Raw genomic sequence first — 27,355 nt, 5'->3', positions numbered from 1 at the left:
TGAATATACTTCACAGGCCTTGATCTAGTAATAAACTAAGTGCTTACATGGCCATGATTTGAAGTCAGCCAAGAAAATGATCAGGGGTTCCACAATTGACCTGAGTTACTTACATTATCAAAGTATGGCCATGTCAAAACTTAACACCAGGGAATACAACATTGCTGTGAAACATTGAGAAATTGCACTCAACTCACATGAAGGAGTAGCTATTTGTGAAGATGGTAGGGAATTAAATGGAAAATGAACGAACATTAATTATGATATTGTATGTATAATTATTTCTTTTCTTTTTGGCTTCAATCTTGTACATAAGGTTTATTTGCAAACAGCACTTTATCTAGTCACTGTTTCTAATTTCCTTCAGATGTACCTCTCCAGCATCTGGAGAATAATTACACCACAAGAACAGTGAAGGAGCTTCAACCCAGAGTCAGGATTGACCTTTGGGGTAAAACAGAGGATGACAACTTAAAAGAATTAATTCTTTTGTGTTGCTCCATTTCTTCATGGCAAATTACCATTATATTCTAAGTGCATTCTATAATAATCACAGCATAAAATGACTGAAGTGTAGAAGAGTTAGATTTTGGCCCCCTCGTGAACTATGTTGATCGACATTCTATTACAAGATTCGTAAACCTAAAGATGATGGCTTTTGAATCTCCTGCATCAAGGTACTTTTTCTGGTGACTTTAGTATACTCGAGCTTTATTTTAGTCTTTTTTCAAGCCCTGATTCATCATGCTGCTCATCCAGCAACCAGAACCAAATATACAGCATTTTCTCCATCTACAGATCATAAAACTCCACCTTTAATTGCTTGACCATGGGTTGCTTAACCACAATTTGCCTCCTCTCATCTAGGCTCTAATTCTGATCTTCCTGAATCAGCTGTCCTAACATCTCTGTACGCAGCTCCGTATCAGATTTTGTTTGATGCTTATAAAGCAAGTTAGAATGTCTAAGTTCAAAAGATGATATGTAAGTAAGTTTAGTAAAATGCTGTCAGACTACTCATGGCAGAGTGGTAATGTTCCTACCGCAGGACTACAAGAGCCAAGATTAAGTCCCACCTTGTCCTGAGCTGAGTACTGACTCTGAACAGGTTGATCAGAAAATATCTAAAATACAACTTAAGTTTTCAACAAATACAAATATTGTCCAAAGCATCCAAGGTTTCGGTCAAAAGTGACCAGACTACAATGATTATACGCACATCAATATAAAAGATGAATGAAGACAACAGTCTGACCACTAACCTCTTCAGCCAATGATTTCAGTCTCTCTAGCCAGTCTTCAATATCATCAATGGATTCCTTTGGATCCTCTGCTTCCATCCGCATACGTTTGGCTGAGTCAAGTACACCTTCCAAAGTGCTTTGACGGAGGTTTAGCATTTTTAGATCAAGCTGAGTTACATTGTGTTTGCCTTCTAACTTGGGTAGACGTTGGCTGAAACCAGAAGACAGATGCAAATAGAGAACATACAACAGAAGCAGCATTAAACTTAAAGGAAGATGGGGTCAATGAGCAAGCCTGCGATACAGGATAATGATTTCAGGATTAGAGTTCAAATTCAGGTGAAATTTGAATTCAGTGAATAAAAGAAAATATTTGATGTTGAAAGTCAGTTTCAAGCACTACTCAGCGTGTAACTATTGCAGTCAATGTGAAAATTCAAGTATTCACTAACATCTGCTACCCTTAGCCAGTCTGCCCCACGTTACTCCATTCCCACATTAATGTGGGCAATTCCCAACTGCCCTCCGAAATGGTTAGCAAGCGACTCAGTTCAAAGGCAGTTAATGATGGGCAACAAATACAGACCTTGCCAGTGATGCCAACATGCCAAAAGAATCAAAAACAGGGTTGCTAAAAAGCAACTGCAGTTGAAAAGCAATTAAATTGGTATCAGTCTTGCTTCTTGCATTTCGCTTATCACTAGCTACAAAATGCAAGAATTATGTTTTCATGTTAACTACTTATCCCTCCAATGACCAATAAGTTTGAAACAAGACACTGCATTGTAGAAAAGTTTTTTGTTATTAGTGCAGAATTGAATTTGTCCAATTTTTAAAAAATTCTCCACGAGTAGAAGGGTCAAATTCAGAAGATGTCCAAGCTGATCAGATATTTTCAAAGACATTGTCCAAAATACTGGTTCAGCAAAAGCTGAAAGTAATCCAGTTGTTAGTGACCATTGTCTGAACTGTAATCATTCCAACATTTTAGGTGTTACATGTTATAGTGGCATAGATTGGGCAAATATCAACTTTTACCCAAAGGTTTCCCTGTTATACAACCAGTCACAAAGATGGAATCTCTCCTCTAAATACTTCAGGATTTCCTTTCAAAACGTAATACATTAAAGATAAAATAAAATGTGTACCAGCTATTATTTTTCTTAATTCTTAGATGGTGGATAACACTAGCAATTTACACTGATTGCATTGTTACTCTCCCTTGTCATACTTCAGAGCAACACATTTGCAAATGGGTTTCATTAAGAAATAACTGCTTGAAGTAGACCAAAAGTTAATGTTTTATTTCACATCAAGAATCCAGCAACTATAAATGGGATTATTTTCTGCAGGTAGTTTCGCAATGTGCTAGAGGGGTCTGAACCCAAACCATGGGGTTGAGTGTCCAGTAACATGACAACAGCATTATCACATCCAATTGTGACGTCAGCAGAGCAATGATGGCAAAAGCCACCTGACACATGAGGAACATCTTTAGGAATCCTGCATGTTGTCAAGTGACACTAACTTTCAATTGGGAGGCTGCAGCAATGAGAAATATCAAGTACAGGAGGAGAGATTTTTACCTGCAGTCCTCAATGATTTGTTCAATAACTTTCAGCCACAGCTCAGCCAAGCGCTCTTCATCAACTTTAGCTTGAACAGCAGTCTTCAGCACTGTTAAGTTCTTTTCCTAAAAAAAATTTAAAAATCTAATTTAAAAATCTCCAATAAAATGTCAGCTTTAAACAACATTTTATGTTGGTCAACTGTCTCCTTTTTTTTAAAAAAAAGGAAATTTTCTTTAGTATTAGTCCTCTTATTTCTATGGCCATGATAACATTAAATTTAAATTTCAGGCAGCTCCACATTGGATTATTTTTCAAACTGTATGTAAACATTTCCACCGGTTACTTTAAATGCAAGTGAAGCTTCATTGCAATATGTGCCGTGCTGTCACCATAGAAGTCAGGGACTACAGTTCTCCTACACTGCCCTATGCAGAGCTCAGGCCAACATGAATTATTTAACCAATTTATTCCAAACATCGTTTAAAGAAAAAAACCCTGCTTTCCTTGAAGAGGCAGCCTAGCTGCTGACACACATGATTTGCAGCAGTAAGGGAACAGCTGTGTTTACATTTGTAGTTGGCTGACTTTGTGGGTACAGTCAGTGACAAATTAGTTATGAATGGAATTTTTACATATGGTAATCTGCACACTTAAATCCTGCCCTTTATTCAATGCAAATAGTTAACGGTCAACTGGGGTGTTGCTGGAAGAGATGGCTTGCTCAGGCAAAGAGACTTGAAAGTGATTTTGATGGATGGTGCATCCAGTCAAAAAGTTGACAGGGTTAGTCCAGAGCTGGCACACAACTGGTGGACAGCAGTGTCAAGTTTACATATAGAACAAAAACAAAGTGAAAATGAAGATCACAACCACTGTCAGTGGTTGGAAACGTCATTGAAATCACAAGGATGCAGCACGGATCTTCAGTCAGTCAGTGAGGGAATCAAGGGTCATGGGGGAGAAAAGGCAGGAAAGTCAATTTGAGAATTCAGATCAGCTGTGATCTTATCAAATACTGGAGCACACTGGAGGGGCTGAATGGCCTACTGCTGTTCCTGTCTGTTTGCTGTTTTGAGTGCGCAACTTTTCGAAAAAAATAAATAGCAAAGCCACTTACGTGCGTGAGGAGACAACGTTAGTCAGTAGAGAAACTCACCAGGAACATCTTGCAATTTATTTCACACAAATCTAAGTGCAGCTTCAAAATGCATGGGGAGAAACTGAACTGAAGGTAAGGAATAAATGTTTACCATTCTGCCGACAATTTTTATGATGATGTTCACAGCATCTAACCGGTGACTAATATCTTCCCAATAGGAGGTCAGTGTCACCACAGGCTTTGTGTTGGCCCAAGGTAGAAAATAATAATAGTTACCTGATAGAAATAAAAATCACAATTTAGATTGAATGAAAGTCTCGAATGACAGCCCATCAACATTTGATCTATTTTCTAAATTTTTTTTAACATTTTCACAGTAGAATTCAAAAAAAAGCAAGTTGAGTTTGTGCTGCGCTAGTTATTGGCTGTAATTCCATTCACTGGCTTAGATTTTCATATCCTCACTTAAATTATTTGCGACTATTTCTAAATATAATTTATACATAAAATTATCTAAGCACGTAAGAGAGTAGCTCAAGTTGGACATTTACAGAAAATCCAATTAAACCATGACTTTTCTCATTGCACCCTCAAGCAGCTCCATCCAAATGCAGAACTGGCATATTTTGGGGTTGGGGTTTTTACAAGTTGACAGACTCTTGGGTCTCCCTTCATGGACTAAAGACCTTGGTTGGTGACCTCTGCCCATTGTGCCTTGGTGGCAGCTACCCCAAGCTTTAGTAAATCCCTCAGCCCATAGTACTGGACCTTGGAATGAACCAGTCTGTAATACGAGGCCAAGGCAGCGCCTTTACACTGGAAGGCCAAAGGTTCGGACAGACCATACTGCATCCATCACAGAGGTGATGACCCTTCAGGCTCAGTTGATGTTGGTCTCTATGACCATCCCAGAACAGAGATTGTACCATGGAGCTGTTAGTCAATGAAACTTGACAAAACCATTGCAGCTCCTCCCTACCTCCTTTATAAAAGGCACATTGCTGATGGAGATAAAAAAGTGTCTTCAACACTACAGTCATCAAGGACAGCATCTGGTGGTACAGCGGGTTTGGGCACACAACTGATCTGATGGATCGTTCACTTCTCACCACTAGCCACGTCTCTGCGTTTGTTGAAAAAGTCCAACAATGACGCGTTTCATCCAATGTCGACAGCCTGTTCAGGAAACAGTCCAACGAGACGGACCTTCTCCTTTGCTCACAGGGCCTCCAGGATATCAAGTGCTGATCACTGCCTGGAGGACTTGCGGTCCAAGGGGTTTTCCTCAGCTTTTCAATTCAGGACAGGAATGGTACACTCCTATTTAATGTTCTCTAGTGATAGGAGCTGACCCATTCTTTGCAATACCAGGGATATGCAACATGTAGTGACACTTGGTGTTTGCAAACCAAGCTTCTGTACAGATTGATGCAACCACACGGCCATTCGGAAGAGGGTGATAGTGGGTACATTTTGCCCCCTCTCTATTCAGAGATTTGTAGATAGTGTGCTAGCTATTAAAGATCCATCTCGGAGCTCCAGACAAAAAGAGAGGATGTTCGGGTGCCTGCTGTGATGTGGGCTTCAGGAAGGTGAAAGATCTTTGACATTGGCAGCACCTCGCACCTGATGATTAGGTTTTTAAATCCAGAGGGGGAGTGGGGTCCCCCACCATGTGCCCAATTTCTGCCTAAGCTTGACAATATGCTCCTCCTAAGTGCATGCCCCAGCCCTTTCAAATCACATGCCCAGCAGCTTCAGGTAATCTGACCTGATGACAAAGGGCATAAAAAGGTCAGTCAACCCAATTCCCAAAGACTAAACCAAGATACCTCACCACCATTGGAAGCTGTCAGAGTTCACTAGTCTCAACTGGCTTACAATAATGACACTCACCATCAAACACTGCACGACTGTACTGAGTAGTCGAAGCTAAAGGCCTACACGTTTTGTCAAATTTGTTGCCATAATTTCCAATGCTAACTTCGAACTGGATGGCATCTCCAACGTCTCGAAGCATAGTTCCAGCATAAAAGACAGCAGAAAGACTGTATTTACGCCGGCGTTGGTATTTCTGCAATGTGAATAGGATCATTTACATTTGACATCACACCGGGTCAAGTCAAGGACTACCAAGTCCCACAGATAATGCACATCTTTTGCAAATTGATTCCAACATAAGAGATGAAACATTTTCAAGTATTATTCAAATGGATTTCTCCAACACTAATGCAGTATCCCTTTCTCAATTTTTCCCCAAAATACAGTGGGAAAACAATAGTCTGTTTAAGTTTGTATCTGCATCAAGATTTGCACAAAGAATGTATTAATACAGATTAAATTTTGCAAGGTGGTGTTATGTTACCAAATACCATTGCACATGAATCTGCATATGCAATCTAAAACAATGGAACAAAATTAAAAATCACAACACCAGGTTATAGTCCAACAGGTTTATTTGGAGACACTAGCTTTCAAAGCACTGTTCCTTCATCAGGTGGTTGTGAAGCAGGGCCATAAGACCATTAATAGCAAAAGATTAGTGTCATGCAGCTGAAATGATAAACCTAGATTCAGTCTTTCATCTATTAGAAAAAGAGTTTGCTCATTTTAGTTCTTTAATACGTAAATACCGGAACTGCTTTTAAATCACACTCTCAAGGTAGCTTCAGGTTTCCTAACAAAAGGTACCATCTCAGCTCAGATAATGCATTAAAGGTATGAGGTTAAAGTCTGTCTCTATCCCAATCTTGAGTCAGACTGGTTCTATTTCTATAGCCAAATTTATAGAATATTACAGACTGACTATAGGTTATATATTTTTTGAGCAAAATGGAATATATCTGCAAATATAATTCTGCAGATACAAATTCACCCATAAACGCAAGTGTGCACATGCACGCACGTGTGCATGTCAGCTTGATAAGTTACCTGAGAGAGCGTGATGGGATATAAGCCTGTGAGAGATTGTGTGCATGGGTGGGTTGTTTGTGTGTGTGTGTATGAGGGACAGCTTGTGTATGACAGAGGGTCTACATGAGTGTGGGACTAAGAGAGAGTGTGTAAGCATGCACTTGAGGGGGGAGGGGGGACAGGGAGTCACCTGTTGTGACATGAACCCAAGGCCCTGGATGAGGCCATCTCCATGGGTACCAAATTTTGCTATCAGACTCTGCTTGGCCACTTTGCGTTGTTGCCTGAAGTCCACTTTGGAGGATGGTCACCCAAAAGGTCCGAGGCCGATTATCCTGGACCGCGGAAGTGTTCCCTGACTGTGAGGGAACACTCCTGCCTGGTGATGGTTACGTAAATGGTCATTCATTCACTGTTACAATGTCTGCTTGGTCTAGCCAATGTACCATGCCTCAGGGCATCCTCGTCTGCAGTGTATGAGATAGACAACATTGGCAGAGTCACAGAGGTACCTGTCCGCAGCAAACTGCCCAGCTTTTAGGACAACATTGACCACAACACTGTACAACCCTGTCACAGCAACCACTGCAAGACTTGTCAGAGTGACAACATGGCTACCACCATTACATGAGGTGATACCATCCACCAGGTATGCGACAGGTACTCATTGACTCTACAACATTATATCTCTCATATGCTGCAGGCAAGGATGCCCTGAGGCATGGTACTTTGGAGACCGAACAGTCGCAAAGACAATAGAATAATGGGCACCGCACAACAATCAGAGTGTTCCCTCCCAGTCAGAGAACACTTCAGCAGTCTGGGACATTCAACCTCAGATCTTTAGGTGACCATTCAAGGCAGACTTTGGGACAGGCAACAACGCAAAGTGGCCAAGCAGAGGCTGATAGCCAAGTTCAGTACCCATGAGCATGGCATCATCCAGGATCTTAGATTCATGTCACACTACAAGTGACACCACTGCACGATACTTTCACACACTTACACAGACCCTCTCTCATATACAAGCACACGCACACGCACACGCACTCATGCCCACGCACAGTCTCTCTGCATATGTACACAAAAGGTTTACAGGGTTAATTTGTATCTACAGAATTATATTTGCAAATACATTGTATTTTGCTCAAAAAAATAGATAACCTGCAGTCAATCTGTGTAATATTCTATAAATCCCACTACACTACAGAAATAGAACCAGTCTGGCTCAAGATTGGGACAGAGACAGACTTTAACCCCTCACCTTTCATGCACTGTTGGAGCTAAGATGGCACCTTTGTTAGAAAATCCAAAGTTACCTTGAAAATGTGATTTCAAAGTAGTTCTGGTATTTACATAATAAAAGAACCGAAATGAGCAAACTTTTTCTATAAGATGAACGATTGAATCTAGGTTTATCATTTCAGCTGCATGACACTAATATTTTGCTATAAATTCTGTGTCTTGATTCTGCTCCACAACCATCTAAAGCAGCAGTGCTTCGAAAGCTAGTGCCAAATAAACCTGTTGGACTATAACCTGGTGCTGAGATTTTTAACTTTGTCAACCTTCGTCTTGCACCAGTAACTCCACATAGTGAAATCTCTTTCCCACAAAGGTCAGTTGAGGACACAAATTAAAAAAGATGCATTTGAGAATATAACTGGTAGAGGAAATTCCAACCTGGGGGGGGCGGGGGGGGGGGGGGGGGGGAAAGAGGGGAAGGGAGATTAGGTTGGGATTATAATGGGAATAAAACCATGACACAAATCTGGTGCATTTATTACCCAAATGACAACCACTGTAGGTTTATGATTAATCATCATTAACAAACGACTTAGAATGTGTTCCATATCTGACCTGAGCCACCAAGACATCATCACTGGGTATCTCCTCCAACTTCTTCTCTGGGTTGCCATCAAGTTTGGTGATTAGTTCAACTAGTATTCTACCACGATATGCAACTCCTTCACCCTAAAAAAAAAGGATTTTTGTCAAAAAACAACCCTGAAATCTTCAAAGTCTAAGCCATTCAGCTCTACAGAGTATAGTCACTTTCCAAGACAGTGTAGGTGGCAGTTTATGATGCTGGCAAAAAGTTGAGTTTTTTTTTGGGGGGTTGGGGAAACGTACAAATGATGGAAATGTACCCAGAAAGTGGTGAAACCATAACTGAATTTGTAGTCTTCGGTCATACAGCCACACTTCTCAAACAGTTCAGTCGACTGTGAACAGACACAGGAAAATTGCTCAATTGCTTTTGCAAAGTCCAGAGCTTCCGTGACCAGCTGTAACAAGTCTTTGGTTGATTCTCCTTCTCTACCACTAATCTAACCAGATCAGCCAATTCAGCCAAAATGAAACACTGGCTGCCCTCTTGACTCAGTCACAAGTTTAATTTTCCAGCGGAGCTAGCAGTGTAGCATTTATTCTGGCATTTCTGATCAGAAACACAAAGCACTTTGTCACTGCCTCACTAGTGTTGGCTAGCAACGTTCATGACAGGCAAGAGAACAGGAGATGGGTCTCAGACAGGATGAGCTCAGAACACAAATTGGAAAGCGACAGGGTCAGGACCGGTCTATGGAGCAGCAGAGTCGGCTTCAAATTTTTTGCTCAAGTTGTTTTAAGATTCTTTGCACCTAGGAGTGCAGGGTAGAAGAGCCGAAGATGTTGCGAACAGATTATTTGTTCTCTAGTTTTCCACATAGGGCATAATTTTAATGAGGGAGAGAAAAGGCCTCATTTTGCTCATCACCACCCAGTCCCATTTGGAAATTAAACAAAAAGCTGTAGATGTTGGAAGTCAAACAAAAACAAATTGTTGGAAGTAAATACACTCAGCAGGTCTCCAGTATCCGTGCAGAGAAAGCAGAGTTAATGTTTCGGGTCCAGTAACCCTTCTTCACAACAAACCTCAGTTTTTCTAAAAAAGTGTCTGTTTTTGTTTGATTTGGTGATTGACAGGTGTATCAGACATCCTCAAGTCTGAATCCCGTAAAAACAGATGGAAACCTTTTCTCTATCAAAGCAAGCTGACAAAGATTGCAGACGGCAACGATGTTATTGTGGACAAAAGGGCATCAAAAGGGTGACTGAATGGTCAGGCTGGTTAATAGCTCTGGAGGCCTGAATCTCTTTTGGATGTGAAGTTATTAACATAAAACAAAAACAGAGCAAATCAGAGTGGGGATAAAACTTTCAGGTATTTTCGAAGAGTTGTATTGACCAACCGGAGAAGTGCCAGTTTCCCATCGTGCACAACACTGTGGTTGCAACCCGCAGAAACTCCAAGTGAAGGTTACTCTCTTTCAAGGGAGGTGTGCAGCCAGTTTTGTAATGCAGTGATTGATCAGGGATATATTGAGTGTGTTGCAGAAGTGCATTGAACCTGCTCACCATTAAAATTTAGAGTCTTTAGAAGTACACAGTTGACCACAAATGTCTCTCTGCAAATATCGAGTGAATGCCAGGTGTATCAGTGCAATAACTAAAACTAACTAAATGTGCCAGCGTTTGCTGCAAAACTATATCTATGGCATTTATTTCCCATTGCATCATTTCAATAAGACTGTCAAGGATGTACACAAAGCTCACATCACCCAACAATCAAGTCAAACACAATAGTGAGTTCCTTGGTGAAAGGAGCGATGCATTCGCACTTAGTTAATGCAAGAAGAGTACCAAACTAAAATCATATCTAACTGACCTTTCCATAGTTCAAGTTTTCATAAGGATCAACAAAGCCAGTGTATTCTCTGGGACTCCCGTATAGGTTTACGTAACATGGCCCAAAAGCTGGAAGAAATCCTACTTCTTCATCTCCCGTCTCCCCTATCAAAATAGAAATTGATCAGGAAACTATACATCGCAGGCACTTTGAAAACAGTTGTTCTCAACTTTAGTTAGTATGTTAGTTTGTAAGCATGTATGCAGATGCATAAGACGCACTTGCAATAAAATGTAGTTGGTCAATCTCAAACTCCAAATAAAAAGGTTCAAGTTTATCATTTGAAATTCAATCGTGGAATGCATCTTCTTCAGCAGTAAAGTTTAAGTTCAAGTTCTTTGAGTAATGCTTTCCAGCCAACAGCAGTTATTTCATTGCGTGCCCTACTACTATACATGGAAGCCCCACTCCTTTAGTTTAGCAACAATTAAAGCTAATGCTGGATCGGAGTGGAGTTGGGAGAGAAGTATGGAAAAAGGAACATTCAGTTCATTTTAATTAGAAAAATACTTGTCTGCCCCTTGAAATGGTCTATAAATAATTTTGTGGACCAGGCAATAAGCCATTTTATTTTCTGCTCACTTAGAATCCCTACAATGTGAAAACAGGCCCTTCGGCCCAACAAGTCCACACCAACCCTCCGAAGAGTAACCCCCCCCCCCCCCCCCGAGACCCATTCCCCTACCCGAAGGTCCTATACTTACCCCTGACTAATGCACCTATCCTTCACATCGCTGAACATCCAAGCTAAATTCACCTAACCTGCACATCTTTGGATTGTGGGAGAAAACCCACACAAACACGGGGAGAATGTGCAAACTCCACACAGACAGTCACCAGAGGTTGGAATCGAACCGGGTGCCTGGTGCTTTGAGGCAGCAGTGCTGACCACAGTCACCGTGCCACCCCACTATTGCAACTTCTACAAATAAATCTTACATATTAACCATCTATTTTGGAGTGAGCTGCTCATCAATACTATAGCTTTAAGAGGAGTACTTTGCCCATTTTCTTAGCAAGGAGAAAAGTTGAGAAAGAGGCTCAGAGCAGTCAGCTCAAAATCGATGAAATAAACAACTTGAGGGGCTTTAGGGTTTTTCTTTTCCAAAAGAGATTGGGACAATAGTTGGCAGCCTGAACGGGTGGGGTCAAGCTCCCACGATTTTTAGTTTTATCTTTCCGCCTTAGTCAGGTCTTTAAACTGGACGTGGAAATGGTTATTCCTCTGTTATAATTAAAAGCTGGGTTCTCTTCCTGCCCTGGAATTGCTTGTGAGAATTTTTCTGAATTTGCCTTTACCATAAAATGTGATCGTGGGAAGTTACTATATTGGAACAATTAATTAGTAGTTTATAATTGAAGTATTTTGATAGCCAATTCTTTATTTGTTGCTTACTTTTACAACATCTTTATAAGTTTTACAATACAGCTAAAATACAAAATGTTTTTGTATTTTTTGTAATACAATATGCTTAAAGTTTGATCAATTGAATTGTATTTGGAATGCAACAGCTTAAACTTAACTTTAAAGAAAGAAAAAGAAGTCTAGGCTATATGTTTAAGATATGTTGAGGGTGTTTCATCTGGTTCATAAGTTCCCATCACAGCACTGGATGAAGTGGTATTTCTGTCTCCCTACCCACTCTCAGCAAATGGGAAGAGACAAAGTAAAGGCAGAGACTGGAGACTGATCTCACTCCAAAGTCACTTTTCCTTCATGATTCGAGTTCTACCATGACTGGAAATGCATAGTCACCTCCCTATCTTGTTGGAAAAGTCAAATGTTCACCTCTTCCCCTTCAACAGATGATGTGTAATGCTGAAACCCCAGGGGCAAAGAAATCTGAAGCAAAACATTAAATCAACGAAATTACAAAACAAAAAGTGCCGCATTGGAATGATCTAACCAGAAACCAAGATACCCCTTTTTAATATAAACCAAGTCTAACAGAAAGCATGTAGCTGTACAGAACTTGATAAACCAATAGACTTGTACTGCTACCACAGAACTATAAAACCAAAATTTTGTAGATGCTGGAAATCCAAAATAACACTGTGCAAGTCAGCCAGCATCTGCCGAGAGAAACATAAGTTAATGTTTCAGAAGGTTCACTCATCCTGAAACTTCAACTCACGGTCCTTCACCAGAGATACTGCCTGACCTGCTGTGTATTTCCAGCACACTGTTTAAGGAAAATACAAGACAGATTCAAGGGATAGACACAATTTTGCTTAAATACCTTCAATAAAGTTTGAAAATCCAAAGTTAATGAGCAAACATGCTGATGTTGTGGCTGGAAGAGCTAGTACATGTTGCATTTCAGAGTAACAGGAAAGATCCAGGGAGAATGAAATTACATCCATCCTTAAGAATACTAAAGCACTGATTGGCCATTCATCAGGTGCCATCTTGAAAAGGATAGTTAAGGTAGAAACTCAAGCAGCAAATCATCCTGGATCTGCTAACAGTGATAAAACAGAAAAGGAGAGAGAGCAAGAATAAGTGGCTGAACAGATGAGGTGATGAAGAAAGATATTTAAAGACAAGAGCCTGTGAAACAGATAACAGCAGGGCAAAACATTATGACTCAGCATCCAAGTTTTCATGTTCAATATTATTCTTTAAAACTAAATTAAGCAATCATTTAATAATTACTTTTTAGTATTCAATTGAACCCTAACGGTCAAGAACTACTCTCAGCAAGAGAAATAATAGATTTGGGCAAACATACAAAACTGGAAAATTTTACTTGGAGATGGACAAATGCACCTAATTACACATTAGAGATTATCACATTTAATTTCTTTTCCTATGAGCATGCACAACTTATAAAGATGTTGTTCCAGTTCTCTTCAACTGCCAAACCACTGGGTGGCAGAGTTGTCGTTGGTGTAAATTGACAGTCAGCGTTGCTTCAAAACAAAGCATCACTCTAACAAAGGTGCGTTAGGGAGAGTTGAAGTTACTGGATAGTTTCACATCCAACTGCAATGTATAGTCTACTATTTGGCTGGCCCTTCTTTGCCATATTACCAAAAGTTGACATAGTGCTGGCTTATTGTTGGAATTGGCAGATGGTTTCACAGCCCATTGCTCTTCCTGCTAGAGGATGTTCCCTATTTCTGTTTAGGCAACAGGCCTCTGAACAAATTAAGTGCAAACTCTAATTAAAGTTACTCAATTCAAATCACCAAGTTTTTTTCATGCACTAACTCCCAGTTGGTGAGTTATTTTGACTCACTAAAGTCAAAATTAAACAGCCCAGAGGAGGATATATTGAAAAGTAAGCAGAGTGAAACATAGTAAGAAAATGACATTCTACCCCCAGGTCTGGGGAACAACTTGGTTTGAATTAACTAATTCTTTGAACCTACATTAAACAAACGATCGAGTAGTAAGCAGCAATTGTGTCTCCTCTTGATCAGTCATGTATATACACATTCTATAGTCATGATTTAAAGAATTTCTGTGGAACATCAAGGACATCAAAGCAAAAAGCTGATCAAATGTGCAAAATGCTTTAAGCAATTAATCTTAAATTCAGCAAAAGCAAGTCGGTTCAGTGTGCATTTTAGTGGCAGGATGGGATTCCACAATTCACTTCAATAAAGGGATAGCAGAGCAAATTTTGCAAACATATGAAGTACGACAGAAATTTAATTGTTAAAAATTGCAAAAGATTAGCAAATTAAGGAAGACAGATTTGAAAATTCTGCCAGATAATTGGGAATAAAAATTATTTATGCACTAAAGTCACAATGATGGACACTAATTGGCCAATGAACAAATAAACCTTGCTGGAAAGAAAATTACATTTGTTTTGGTGGCAAAAAGAAGCCATCTTGCCTATTGCATCGGCAATTTCTTGCCTTTCCATCACCACCCATAACCTGGCACATCACTTCAATTTTGGTAAATCTCTAATGTCCTGTTGAATGCCTCCACTACACTGCCAGGCAGGGCCTGACAGATCCAAACTACTCTGTATGCAAATCAATAAAGGTGTAGCTTCATGTTTGATCCATTTATTGAAAAAAAAGGATAATACTGCAGGAGTACACAAGTATTGCCACAACTTTATAAAGCCTCAGTGAGACTGTCCTGGACCATTACAGATACAAGCGAGTAAGACCATGAACACACTGACTAACATTAGTCTATGCAGATAGGTATCGCAAGTACCTTCAACATGTTGGATTTAGAACAGAAATGAAAACTTAAATTAGGGCAAGTGTTGCCCAGTAATTTTGCTAAGAGTTAGCAGATAGCACTAATTTGCACTGGACTGGCTCCCAGATGCAAAAAAATAACCTAGGCACTGGAAAACTGAGCTGCTACCAAATAGCCATAGCTCAATGGGAGGCACCACATTTTAGGAGGAGACAGCTAAAGAGGAATACCTAAAAAAGGTGTTTGGTTGGGATGGTTAAAAAACAAATAGTTCCTTTTAATCCTAATTTGAGACTTGTATCTGCAATTCACAAAGTGTAAAATGTTACCACTTAAAATGCACAATTGGACCAAGAGCAAAAGAAAACCGAGTATTTCAGGTAGCGGAACTTCTGATTGGAAGCAAAAAGGTTGCCAAGCCAGCTAAGCTCAAGCCTGATAGCATCACTTATGAAAACATTCATTGCCAGAAGTCTCCGTATGCTGTATCATTTTAAAGCTAGATTCACCCATTCAGCAATGCAGGATTTGTACATGGTGTATATTCTCCCATTTACTTCACCCCACCCCCCTCTCTTTTGGCAATGAAAGTTCAAAGATTAGACCAAGAAATAAAACCTTCAATGGCTGGAGAAGCCCCAGTTCCCTCATCATCTGGATTATAGGAAAGAAAAATAAGTTAGAGAACTTTACAAAGTGAAAAGTCATTAACCAGTCACACAATGTTGTAGGCATACAGTGTACAATCAGGTTCACAATTCACTTATACTGCACCACCACTAAGCACCAAAGTGTTCCACCGCTGTGCAAGTGCAGGTTCAAATTCTCCTGGTTCTACCGTACTGTATCTGTCAATTAAGTGAAACTAAGCACCTTGTGTGTTGGGGACAAGAGGGAAAGTGTGACAGTCAGATACAGGCTGTCGGACAACCCCCCCTATCATTACTTTGAGGGAAAAGTAAACGTGGTTTGGAAGCAAGTTACCTGACTTATACTTCGTAAGATGCGAGCTTCCTGGGGGGTCTAGAAAAAAGATGGTGTTTATAAAATACTGCACGCCCTGCAAACATTTATTCAAGTAGTCAGCTAAAAAGAACATCCCAGAAGTAGTTTAAATGATTGGGGTATAATTTGTTTGAATAGAAAACCCTGTCAAATATATGGCAATTTAAAACCCTGTTACTTCAAAAGACCTAATTTGATGTTGCTAAACAAATGGTTCATTAGTCTGTTCAGGAAGTACCTTACTCTTCAACTTTAAGATACTATAATGACAAATTATACTAACAATGTTCTAGCTCCAAGGTAAAAATAGCTGAACATAAGGCATTATCACAAATATTTAAAATGGGAGATACACAAGGTTGTACACCATTTTTCTTAGCCACAACGTCTGCAGCAGTAACTTCCTACTAATTTATTGCTAGATTTTGTGTAAATATATTCCCACATTCCCATTTACAGAATGGACTATAAAATCCTAGAATACTAAACATTGCATTATGAGATCCTAGCACTTATTGGCAATAGTGTTAAACAAAAATGTTACTAGGTCTTGCCAGGTACATTTCTTAAAGCAGACAACAATTTAATAAAATCTGTTGAAAATCATTGCATAATATTATAAAGAGCCTGAAGAGATACATTCTGCATTTTCTGATAAAACTAGCAAGAGTGGAGCTGTGTGAAGAAATACTTGGACATGTTTTGGGGGCAGCACAGTGGCTCAGTGTTTAGCACTACTGTCTCACAGCACCAGGGGCCCAGGTCAATTCCAGCCTTGAATATGGAGTTGCACATTCTTCCCGAGTCTGCATGAGTTTCCTTTGGATGCTCAGGTTTCCTCCCGGTCCAAAAAGGTGCAGGTTAAGTTGATTAGCCATGGGAAAACGTGGAGTTACAGGGGTAGGGTGGGATGCTCTTTGGAGAATCCAGGAGACTTAATGGGCCAAATGGCCTTTATCTGCACTGTTGAGATTCTATATATTAAAAAAAAAAGAGATTTACCTGCATGAAGCAGACAAGGCTTGTGCCTATGGTGTTTCCAATACCAGTATTGGAACAGTTTGTAACTCTGCTGCCAGAGGTAATGGGCAGAGGAGCACCTCTTTGCTTAAGCATGCTAATTAAGGGACCTCCGTGCTTTCACTGCCTGCTAGAAAGATTTACAAGTTGATAACACAGTGAAACAGATTGGTTATGAATTCTTTGGGTGTGAAGGTTGAACCTAAGCCCCTCGTTTTGGGTAGGGTCGCTATCACTGCACCACAACACCATAGTGAAGTGCAGCGTTCCTGTAAGGGTGGCAGATCATTAGGGCTGAAGGAAAGTACATTTAGTTCTGCACCATACTGAGGCACTTATGAATTCTGTCTTACTGACATTACTACAGTGCTAAGAGCTAGACTCTTTCTCCAAAGGAGCTGTTGGACGCGGGGTCATTAAAACAGTGATAAGAAGGGAAACAAAAGCGAGAGGAACTAAAACAGTCACTGCTGGCTTGATCCACATCCAGCCTATTATTTCCCGTCTCACATCAAGTGAAACATGTTTGCCTTCTTCAGTACTTTCAAATCTGGTTCCAGTTTCTGAAGGAAATAATAACCTAAAAACTGGACAACCGACTGAAAATTCATTAATTCAGTCCTTGGGCTGAATAGCTTACCCTGCAGTTCCTAATCATTTAAGCCACAATCCAGATTTCCTTGTCCAATGGGACATCAGTAAACCAGGGACTCTGTTCTTTTTTCAAAAATAAAAGGAGGATAGCTCCAAAACTCCATTACAGAGTATATTCTAGATTAGATTAGATTCCCTACAGTGTGGAAACAGGCCCTTCAGCCCAACAACTCCACACCAACCCTCCAAAGTGTAACCCACCCAGACCCATTTCCCTCTGACTAAAGCACCTAACAATTCACCTAACCTGCACATCTTTGGACTGTGGGAGGAAACCCACGCAGACACAGGGAGAATGTGCAAACTCCACACAACTGACCGAGGCTGGAATTGAACCTGGGACCCTGGTGCTGTGAGGCAGCAGTGCTAACCACCGAGCCGCCCTATTACTGAATTTTATTTCCTGGATTCAGATTTTAGTAACTGCCATGCATTAGTCTAGGCCTCTTCACTGATGAGCTCCTGCGATGTTACCATGTTTCCACTGCCTACCCTAGAGGCCTGCAAATGTACAGCTTGTATAAATTCTAACACCAGCTGTGGTTAACATTCATCAAAATTACAGCAATCTGTGATGGATCCTTAAATACACTTTCACTCAAATCGGAGAAAATGATCTTCCCTGCAGAATTTGTAGTGAAGATTTCCTGCTCTAATTAACTGAGTAACAGGCTATTGAAAGTAACACTGACCTTCAACTTCTCCTCCCGATGAAGCTATCCTGGAGAGGTATAGAAATGCTGTTCCAATAGCATCATTTCTGGTCGCCCGATCCCTGGAAGATATTGGCCATTTTTCTTTTTGGACATTTGCAAAAACTAAAGTAACACAGCCACTCTCATTTTTACACTTGCCGCCTTCAGAAGGGGGTGTCCCTGAATAACCACCACTAAGAAAACTTAACTCCAACCAGATTTCCATTACAAACACTGTGCTAGCAGAAGCCAGGTTATTGGTTTTGACTGGAAGTTGACCCAACCATTTGCCACTTTAGCCAGCTGAATGTGCAAAAGGGCTTCAAAGAAGTGAAAAAAAATAAGAAGTTGTATCCAATTCTGAGCTTTGTTGATTTTACCAGTGTTTCTGGCTCATATCCAATGCCCTTTTACCAACATGGTACAAAGCAAAGTGGAAATTACCCTCAAAACCAACATGGTACATAAAGTGGAAGTTATTCAGTTGAAAGATTTTGCTTTCATGTGAAAGTTACAATGCTCGTACAAACCAGAAGTCAGGACAACTTGGTAATAATGACCACAGTTTGAAGATGGTAGGGCAGGGATGCAGAAATTCTATATTTATCTTCTCATCTGAAAATGAAAAAACTGCTTACCATGCTTTGAACAAAGTTACTGCTCAGCTGGACAAATCTACCTGTGTGATTAGGATGTGGAAATTCCTTAAGGTCAGATGCAGAAAATGCTCAGCTGACCATGGCATTTCCAAACAATACTTAAATAAAAAAAAAAGAGTAAACTATCTATTGGGAGGATTCTAAGTACTGCACAGGCAAAAAAAAAGGCTTCAGTTGAAAGCCACACAAGGCAATTCTAAATCTGGATTTCCACTCCCATGACCCCATCCTGCCTATTACGAATCCCCCCTCATAGCCCCTCTCTGCAGTTTTGTGATAGATATCTACAACAAAAGTAGGGAATTAGTGCAACTCAGAGCACAGAGTTGGATGTATTGCTAATCGTTTAAAAAGAAATCCACAAGTCTGGCCCACTGAGACGTGGACTCCCTGCCCTTCACACACGTACATGAATGGGAAAGGTTTAGAGGGATGCGGGCCAGGAGCAGACAGGTGCAACTGGTTTAGTTTGGGATCATGTTCTGCACGGACTGGTTGGACCAAAGGGTCTACTTCCAAGCTGTTATGACTTTGACTATAGATAAATGCAATAATACCCCAAGTGTAGAACAGCCAAATAAATTGATAGGGTTAATTTGCAGTTTAGGTAACAAAAAAAAAAAGGTGTCTACTGTTTAAGGAGGAAGCATCAATTGGCTATTATGTAAATCAAAATCTTTTTTGTTAAGAAAGGAGAGCATTTTGAAAATGGGTCAAAACAGGAAAGAATTTTGTCACCTTCCATTTAAAAACAAGGTCATAGTATTTAAATAATAGTTCACTGCAGCCATACCTCTGGTTTCTCTTTACTGTTCACCATTAGCAACTGAAATGGTGACCCAATCTCAAGGATTTCTAGGATATCCACATTCATGGCTAGGTATCTAAAGCAAGTAATTGTTGATTAAATTCAATACACAAGAGACGAAAGCTTTTGTTTCATACTCACCAATCAAACACAGTCAAGCTTAATCTTTCACACATAGATGGAAACTGCAGAAGGGAGAGAGAGAAAAAAAGTTTATTTGGGAGGTAAACTTTTTTCTCCCCAAGAACGTGACTGAAAATCGAGCAAGTATAATGAATTTGTATTTAGACAGCTTCACTAGAACTCATTACTTAACAGGTAACTGGCTGAGTGTACACATCTTGTGCAATGACCTTGCATTCATCAACTAACAATTGTTCTGATCCCAGACAAGACCAGTAAGAGGAAATCAGAAATCCTAATTTATAAAAAGGACTGAGGCCACAAGATTTTTTGTTTGGAGACAAATAATTTTTTACTGTACTGAAGTCAAACAGTGAACAGTACCTTGGGTAATCACCCGTACTTAAGCATGAATTAACAGACGTTGCAATCAATTCAAAGCTATAAATTACACATCACATGGCAGCAATTAAGATAGATATTATGAATTAACTTCGGAATGCACTCAGCATATATATTTTCAGTTAGGGTCTTATGGTGCAGTGGTCATGCCCCAGCCTATGGGTCAATAGGTCTAGTTCAAGTCCCACCTTCCGGAGATGGGTGACACATGCCTGAACAGATGGACTTAAAAATATCTACATAGGTTATCAATCTCAGTGGAGATTTGCCAGCTGTAAAATAAAAACTTCCTTTCCCACTGTGCATGTGACATAGAAAATTGTCTGTAATGCACTGTGGAATTTTTCAATTCTCAGGGAGGTACCATGGACTAAACAAGATATGAATTAATCACCTGGGAAGTCTAAACCAATGCACCATGAGGTTGCTTGACACCAGTCTCCATTGACATTTATTGCTACCTTTTAAAAAAAGTTACTCATTGGACACGTGCGTCACTGGCTGGGCAGCATTTGTTTGTTCATGGTTACCCTTGGGAAAGTAGTGGTAAGCTATTTTCTTATACCACTGCAGGGGCCATTAGCAAGTACTGTTTAGACTCCCCTTGCTTCAGTTTCTTTAAACCTAAACCACAAAAAAGGTAGGAGCAATGAGACAAAAACAGCCACATGAATAATAAAATGCAGAACAGAGTTAGAAAACTAACTTGGATTCATTCACTGAAGTGGGACAGAATATCATGTTCTGTAGATGCCAAAGGTATGTTTCTATACATACCTAATCAGAAATATTGTATAATGGGAAGTGAAACTGAACAAGCAACACCACTACTCAGTATTAACCAATTCATAATAAGTCAGACTTAAAACTCTTAAAATCAGTTTATAACATTTCAGAGGACAGGTTTAGAAATTATTTTAAAACATTTTCTGCAGCGTGCCAATGTTCCACTCGTGATGAAGGCCCACATGACTCACTCACCACCAACTTGGCTAACAACTCTAATGCAACCTTTGTTACTTATACACCAACAGCTCAGACTTGGAAAATTGCAGACCATACAAGTCTAAAAATTAAAAAAAGTGCTGGAGTTTGAACTCGAGCAAACAGGGTAGTGCATTAGTTTTCATCTTCAGAAAACACAAGCTTGGATTGATAAGCAAAACATTGAGGTTCACACTAACACTGTACTGATGGTAGTGGGATGCGATGTTACACTGTTGTGACCCATCATTGACCTACTATTGAATATACACCAAAATAAATGAATGGGAAATTTAATTAATGGAAAGTGGGTTATTTGGTGTTGCCAGAAAACATAACAGTGGTGAATGCCTACTGTGCATTTCACAGATATTTTGAAGAAATCTTCCATCTCCATCCACTTGTAAGCACCACTTGACTTCTTACACTCAGTTAATAAATTGGAAGTAACTGGCAAATGTAAGAGTGCCTTTTTGTTCCATGGTTAGATGGGGACATTAAATGGAATCAGGTTTACTGAGCAACTTATTTTATAAAATGGACAAAGACGTTTAAGCTCACGAAACATTAGGACCAAACTTAGACTTTAAAAAGGGGGCTAAATTACTTAAATATGGTTTAGCTGTCATTTATGTTTGATTCTATTTCCTGTGAATATTATTCAAAATCTACATTCAAAAGATCCAGGAGTTCATGTTGCCAGAATAATTAACTCTCTTGCCGTATTGTATGCGCCTCACTTTTATCATCAATATTGAGCACCAAAGCCCAGCCATGTCAACACTGACCATGAATTTGGTTTCAGGACTAGATTGCTAACAAGTCTGTGGCACATCTTCCAGCAGTGCCAAGATACTGTCTGTCAGGCAGGTTCACAGGCAAAAAAATCATTAATGAAAAACAAACTTTGAATGGGCGCTAAAAGAAAAATTAGGAAACGACTCAACATGACCAATATCATACTAAACCTAACATTTGGGCGGCACAGTGGTTAGCACTGCTGCCTCAGTGCCTGAGACCCGGGTTCAATTCCCGACTCAGGCGACTTACTGTGTGGAGTTTGCACGTTCTCCCCGTGTCTGCATGGGTTTCCTCCAGGTGCTCCGGTTTCCTCCCACAGTCCAAAAATGTGCAGGTCAGGTGAATTGGCCATGCTAAATTGCCCATAGTGTTAGGTAAGGTGTGGATGTGGGGGTGTGGGTGGGTTGCACTTTGGCGGGTCGGTGTGGACTTGTTGGGCCGAAGGGCCTGTTTCCACACTAAGTATTCTAATACCAAAAACAATAATTGCAGTTAATGAAATGAAAGCAGATCCTACCTTGATTTGAAGGTTGATTGTTTGATTCCACTCAGGGTTGGCATTCTTTTCTATAATCTTTGTACAGAGCTATAGCAATATAAAAAGAGTCAGTGTTACACCCTGTAGGCCAAGGCCAAGCTAAACCTCCACCCCCAAAAATGATCACAGAACATGGATAACCAGATTCTCACCTTTTTCCCAGCAAAGCAAACTTCCACGTATGGGTCCACAAGATTCTTCTTATCAGTCCCTGCTCCGAATATTGACTTTACAGTTTCAACAAAGGCATCATCCACTAAAATGAGAAAAGAATCAAGAACATCCATTTGACTGAGTGAGGTTGCAGCCAACAACTTCAAACTGCTGCACAATTACAGAGTAGATAGAGATCACTTAGATCTCATCCCCCCCCGCCCCACACACACAAAAACAAAGCATGTGCCGTCACCTCATTGGTTTGATGCAGCCTGTCCTACTTAATACAGATCAACCTAAAGAGTTCTATAGTCAACAAGTGTGGCACTGGAAAAGTACAGCAGATCAGGCAGCATCAGATAAGCAGGAGAATCAACATTTCGGGCAAAAGCCCTTCAGCAGGAATGGGATGGCTGCTGTCAAGAGAAACCTGGGACAGTGCACATTGGTGGGAGGTTTGGATAAAACATTGTTCCCCTCTATCCACCATGAATGTTCCTTTTGTGACAAAACTGTAGTAGATTAAGTCATCACTACTGCCCTTTCACAAGGCTGTTTGGTCTGCCCAATTAACTGATTTTCACAACAGACAGTCAAAAACCTCCATTATAATGCATTCTGGCACCTTCTCTACAAGAGATGTTAGGCCTATATAGTTTGCAGCTTTCCCCCCACTCTCGAGGGAAAGAAGTGAGATATTGGATAGCTTTCCAGAATCCAAGCAAATGTGGAAACTTAGAACCATCTATCTGTGCCAGCACTACTTCCAAGACCCTCAGATCCATGCCATTAAGTCCTGTGAACTTGCCAGGCTTCAGATACAACGGATTTCCCAGTGAAGACCGACAAAATACCTGTTCAATGCCTCTGACATTTATCAATTTGCCACAAATTCTTTCAAATGTGGGAGGTCAAAAGCTAGCTTTTAGTTACTTTTGCCCATTCAAATACTTGCAGAAAATTATTAAGTCGGTAAACCAGTCCCAGCAAATAGTTAGGAGACACACAGATAATATTAACTCAATTTCTCTCTCCCCACAGATACCACTCAAATGGAGCAGTATCAGTTTTCATTTCAAATTTCCAACTTTCTTCTGCTTTCCCAAATGTTGTTATTCCATGTCATGCATGACCTGCATGAAAATAAACTGGAGAATGAAAGGTACTCATTGAAGGCAATGTTCATGGGCACAGCGAGCTCATATTGCTCTTTCAACCAAGAGGAGGAAACTACAGGGTCTGTATCACCACATCATGGTCTAACTAAGAGTCTCTTGTTAAGGAGATATAGTTTCTTGCATGTTTCTAACTAGTTACAGGTTACAATGATGAGATAGGGTGGCTCAGTAGTTACCACAGCTGCCTTATACCACCAGGGACCTGGGTTTGATTCCACTCTCAGCCAACTGTTGGTGTGGAGTTTACACATACGCCCTTTGGCTTTTCTCCCACAGTCCAAAGATGGAAGAGGAGGAGGCTGGTACAACCGTAACATTTAAAAGGCATCTGGATGGGTATATGAATAAGAGGGGTTTAAGAGGCATTTGGTTCAAGTGCTGGCAAATGGGACTAGATTAAGTTGGGATACCTGGTCAGCACAGGCGAGTTGAACAGAAGGGTCTGTTTCCATGCTGCATATCTATATGACTGTATGCAGATTATGTGAATTGGCCATGCTAAATGTAAGGGTTAAGTTTAGGGGTGGAGAGTCTGGGTGGAATGCTTTTGGAGGGTCAGTGCAGATTCAATGGGTCAAAATGGCCTGCTTCTGTATTATAGGGATTCTAACGATTGACATTGGCGTAGAGTCTTTGAGGAGCACCAGGTGGTAAGACCTTGGAGGAATGGGTGGTACTTCTGGTATTCCTCAGTATTAACCCTTTCAGATAAATATTACAACAGTAATACAACCTAGTTAGGATTCTTCTTGTTGCAATATTTTAAAATTTAATTTCAAAACTACTGCATTCTTCCCTTCAACCAGAAATGTGACTTACTCTGTGGAATGTCCTCTGCTCTGTAGACCTTCAGGACAAAGGTCACCCATCGCAACGTGAGGCCTGCAGGGAGCAGCAGGTTACTTTCAACATCATCATTCTCTTCATTTATTCCTTTCTTTTCAACCTGTGAATTTTTTTTGAAAAAAAGCTGTTAACAATCAGATAATGACAGGAGTGAAGCACAATGTCACTTTACTGTTCCTGCCTCTCCCCACCTTCATAAAACCCCTCACCATAATCAGGGAGAAGGAGCAGAGCGAGATCAGACCGATACCATTAGCCCTATTCCAGGGGTAGTTTATGTGCAGTTCAGAGCATACATTCCAGATAGCCCTTTGGTTTTTATTACCTTAAAATGCACTTGATTTGAAATTTTGTCCTTACCACAACAAAGGCCAGGGCCACACATGTTCACCTTGGACACAGCCCTTTGCCTTACCACCCATTGGTATTGATACAAAACAATTGAGACAAATGACCTCCTACTTGCAGCTATTGCCTTTGCAATTCCCTCAAGATGTGCAATGCCCTTTCCGGTTGAAAACACACGGAGGAAACCCACGCAGAAACGGAGAATGTGCAAACTCCACAGACAGTGAAGTTGCATGAGGCAGGAATTGAACCCAGGTCTCTGGCGCTGTGAGGCAACAATGCTAACCACTGTGCCACCAGTTTATTGTATTGCAGTAGTGCCTCACATACATTAGTGACACCATGCTGTTGAGGGGGAGAAAGTGAGGACAGCAGATTTTGGAGATCAGAATCATAAAACGTGGTGTTGGAAAAGCACAGTAGGTCAGGCAGCATCTGAAGGAGCAGGGGAGAGGTGATGTTTTAGGAATGTTTCATTAGGAGTGAGCAACCAGCTAGGAAGGCAATAGGTAGATGAAGGTGGGGAGCTGGGAGAATGACAATAGATCAGAGCAGAGGGTAGAGTGGATGGGTGGGAAGGAAGATGGATAGGTAGGGCAGTGCCAAGGTAAAGGATTGGGTCTGGGATAAGGTGGGAGAGATGATGAGGAAACTTGTGAATGTGACATTGATTCCATGTGGTTGGAGGGTCCCAAAGTGGAAGATGAGGTCATCTTCCTCCAGGCATCAGGTGGCTAGGATTTGGCAGTGGAGGCAGCCCAGGACTTGCATGTCCTTGGAGGAGTTGGAGGGGGAGTTGAAGTGGTTGGCCACAGGGCAGTGGGGTTGTTTAGTGCACATGTCCCAGAAATGTTGCCTGAAACTTTCCTCAAGTTGGCATCCTGTCTCCCCGATGTAGACAAGCCCACATCATCAAGAGCAACGGACACAGTAGAGGAGGGACAATTGTACTGCCATTCACCCTGGTGATATTATGGTTAGGACCAGTGCCATTTTGCAAATCTAAGACCTTAAAGTTATCCTTTCCACCAAATTTGGGGCACCCAAAAGCAAGTAATGAATAATGGGATAACCAATCAGGTGTAAGAATTGCATCAGATCTTGATCCATTAACATCACAATAGTAAGAATGAGCCTCAATCCCTCCACAAAAATGCTCAAAGCTAGTTACCACAGATTTGAAGTCTTATTTACTTTTTGCAAGCATCTATTTTTTAAGCATACATAATTGACAGCTGAATAGGAATGACATACCTGGAATAACTCAAAAGCGAATTACTAAATAATTCTAGTATTAATTTGCAATATTCTCTCTCACCATTTACAACCTCTTAATATTGAGCAAAAGTGATTTTGCAAATAGTAACTTCTGCCCTCTGCCCACACCCAAAATAAATACAAGCACTTGGGTGGCTTCAGATTATTCAGAACACTTATCACCTGTTTCGACTTCAAACAAACATCGAAGATCTTGTTGTTTAATCAAAGAAAACAACTCGCTCCTGTTTTTCGTGAACTAATACAACCTATGTTTTAATAGGACCAACATAATTCAGAACTGGCCCATGGGCATTCATTTTCAGTCACAATCCATGGTAGGACATTGTTGGGATCACAATGATTTTTTTGGGGGGTTTGCCTTCGGGAGACCAAACCTTGCTACAACAAACAAACATTGCTCAGTGATGTAGGGATACAGTTAGTCACTTGACCGGGATAAACCTTATTCGTGCTTCAAGGGTGAATACATTGTCAATTCATAAATAATTACCGGAGGTTCATCGCCTGTTGCCAAGACAAACAAACTGACTTTCATGTATCCCTTGGACCCTGTACTTGTGTCTTCAGGATCATGAAGTAAGAGCCATTTCCTTAGAATAGCATGCCCTGTAGGTTAAATCAATAAACAAACATTTGATTTGTCCAACATCAGTCACATTAAACTACCCAGAAATAGAATCTTCAAGCAGAAGACAAGTTAGGTTATGCACAATAGTATGGAAAATATTTATCAATATGTAGCTTCTATATCAATAATCCTCGCAGCACACAACCAGATCTCACAGACTGGACTAATGACGGATTTGTAAACGAGCAAAGGCAGGCTTTGAGAGATTATCCTTGCACAGGCTAAACATGTTCTATTGAAACAGAACGAAAGCTAGATCTCCCCCGATGGCTACATCCACGGGTGGAAATCAAGCAGCAAAAGAAAAAACGGGTGCTTGGATAAATATCAGGTTCACCATGCAGTGGAAAACAAAAAAAGTTTGTTGATAAAAAATAACTCAAACAATCCACCCTCCCCACAATCCAACCCAAACTTTGGGTCCACTACATGGATGATACCTTAGTCATCACAAATTAGAGAAAGACTTAAAATCAACATTATCCTTACTGGCACAAAACT

General features: G+C 40.5%; 1 protein-coding gene across 5 annotated transcripts in view; it reads right to left on the bottom strand.

Moving 5' to 3' along the window:
- The window catches only part of LOC132826230 (myoferlin-like), a 229,815-nt gene that overhangs the window by 141,921 nt on the left and 60,539 nt on the right, over positions 1-27,355 (bottom strand). For 3 of the 5 annotated variants that reach the window (XM_060841916.1, XM_060841912.1, XM_060841913.1), the window contains exons 11-24: positions 26,717-26,832; positions 24,571-24,697; positions 22,570-22,673; positions 22,397-22,465; positions 19,711-19,754; positions 18,100-18,182; positions 15,713-15,751; positions 15,347-15,382; positions 10,537-10,661; positions 8,688-8,801; positions 5,811-5,988; positions 4,066-4,190; positions 2,831-2,937; positions 1,263-1,455 (exon numbers count right to left, since the gene is read on the bottom strand). In XM_060841916.1, the coding sequence (XP_060697899.1) occupies positions 1,263-1,455; positions 2,831-2,937; positions 4,066-4,190; positions 5,811-5,988; positions 8,688-8,801; positions 10,537-10,661; positions 15,347-15,382; positions 15,713-15,751; positions 18,100-18,182; positions 19,711-19,754; positions 22,397-22,465; positions 22,570-22,673; positions 24,571-24,697; positions 26,717-26,832 (1,460 nt within the window). The remainder of the gene's footprint in view (positions 1-1,262; positions 1,456-2,830; positions 2,938-4,065; positions 4,191-5,810; positions 5,989-8,687; positions 8,802-10,536; positions 10,662-15,346; positions 15,383-15,712; positions 15,752-18,099; positions 18,183-19,710; positions 19,755-22,396; positions 22,466-22,569; positions 22,674-24,570; positions 24,698-26,716; positions 26,833-27,355) is intronic. The other 2 variants (XM_060841914.1, XM_060841915.1) reach the window with 2 other exon arrangements.

The sequence above is a fragment of the Hemiscyllium ocellatum genome, chromosome 22, assembly GCF_020745735.1.
Source record: "Hemiscyllium ocellatum isolate sHemOce1 chromosome 22, sHemOce1.pat.X.cur, whole genome shotgun sequence".
Classification (NCBI taxonomy): Eukaryota; Metazoa; Chordata; class Chondrichthyes; order Orectolobiformes; family Hemiscylliidae; genus Hemiscyllium; species Hemiscyllium ocellatum.
Note: the sequence above shows the minus strand (reverse complement) of the source record. Positions and strands in the feature narration are given on the sequence as shown.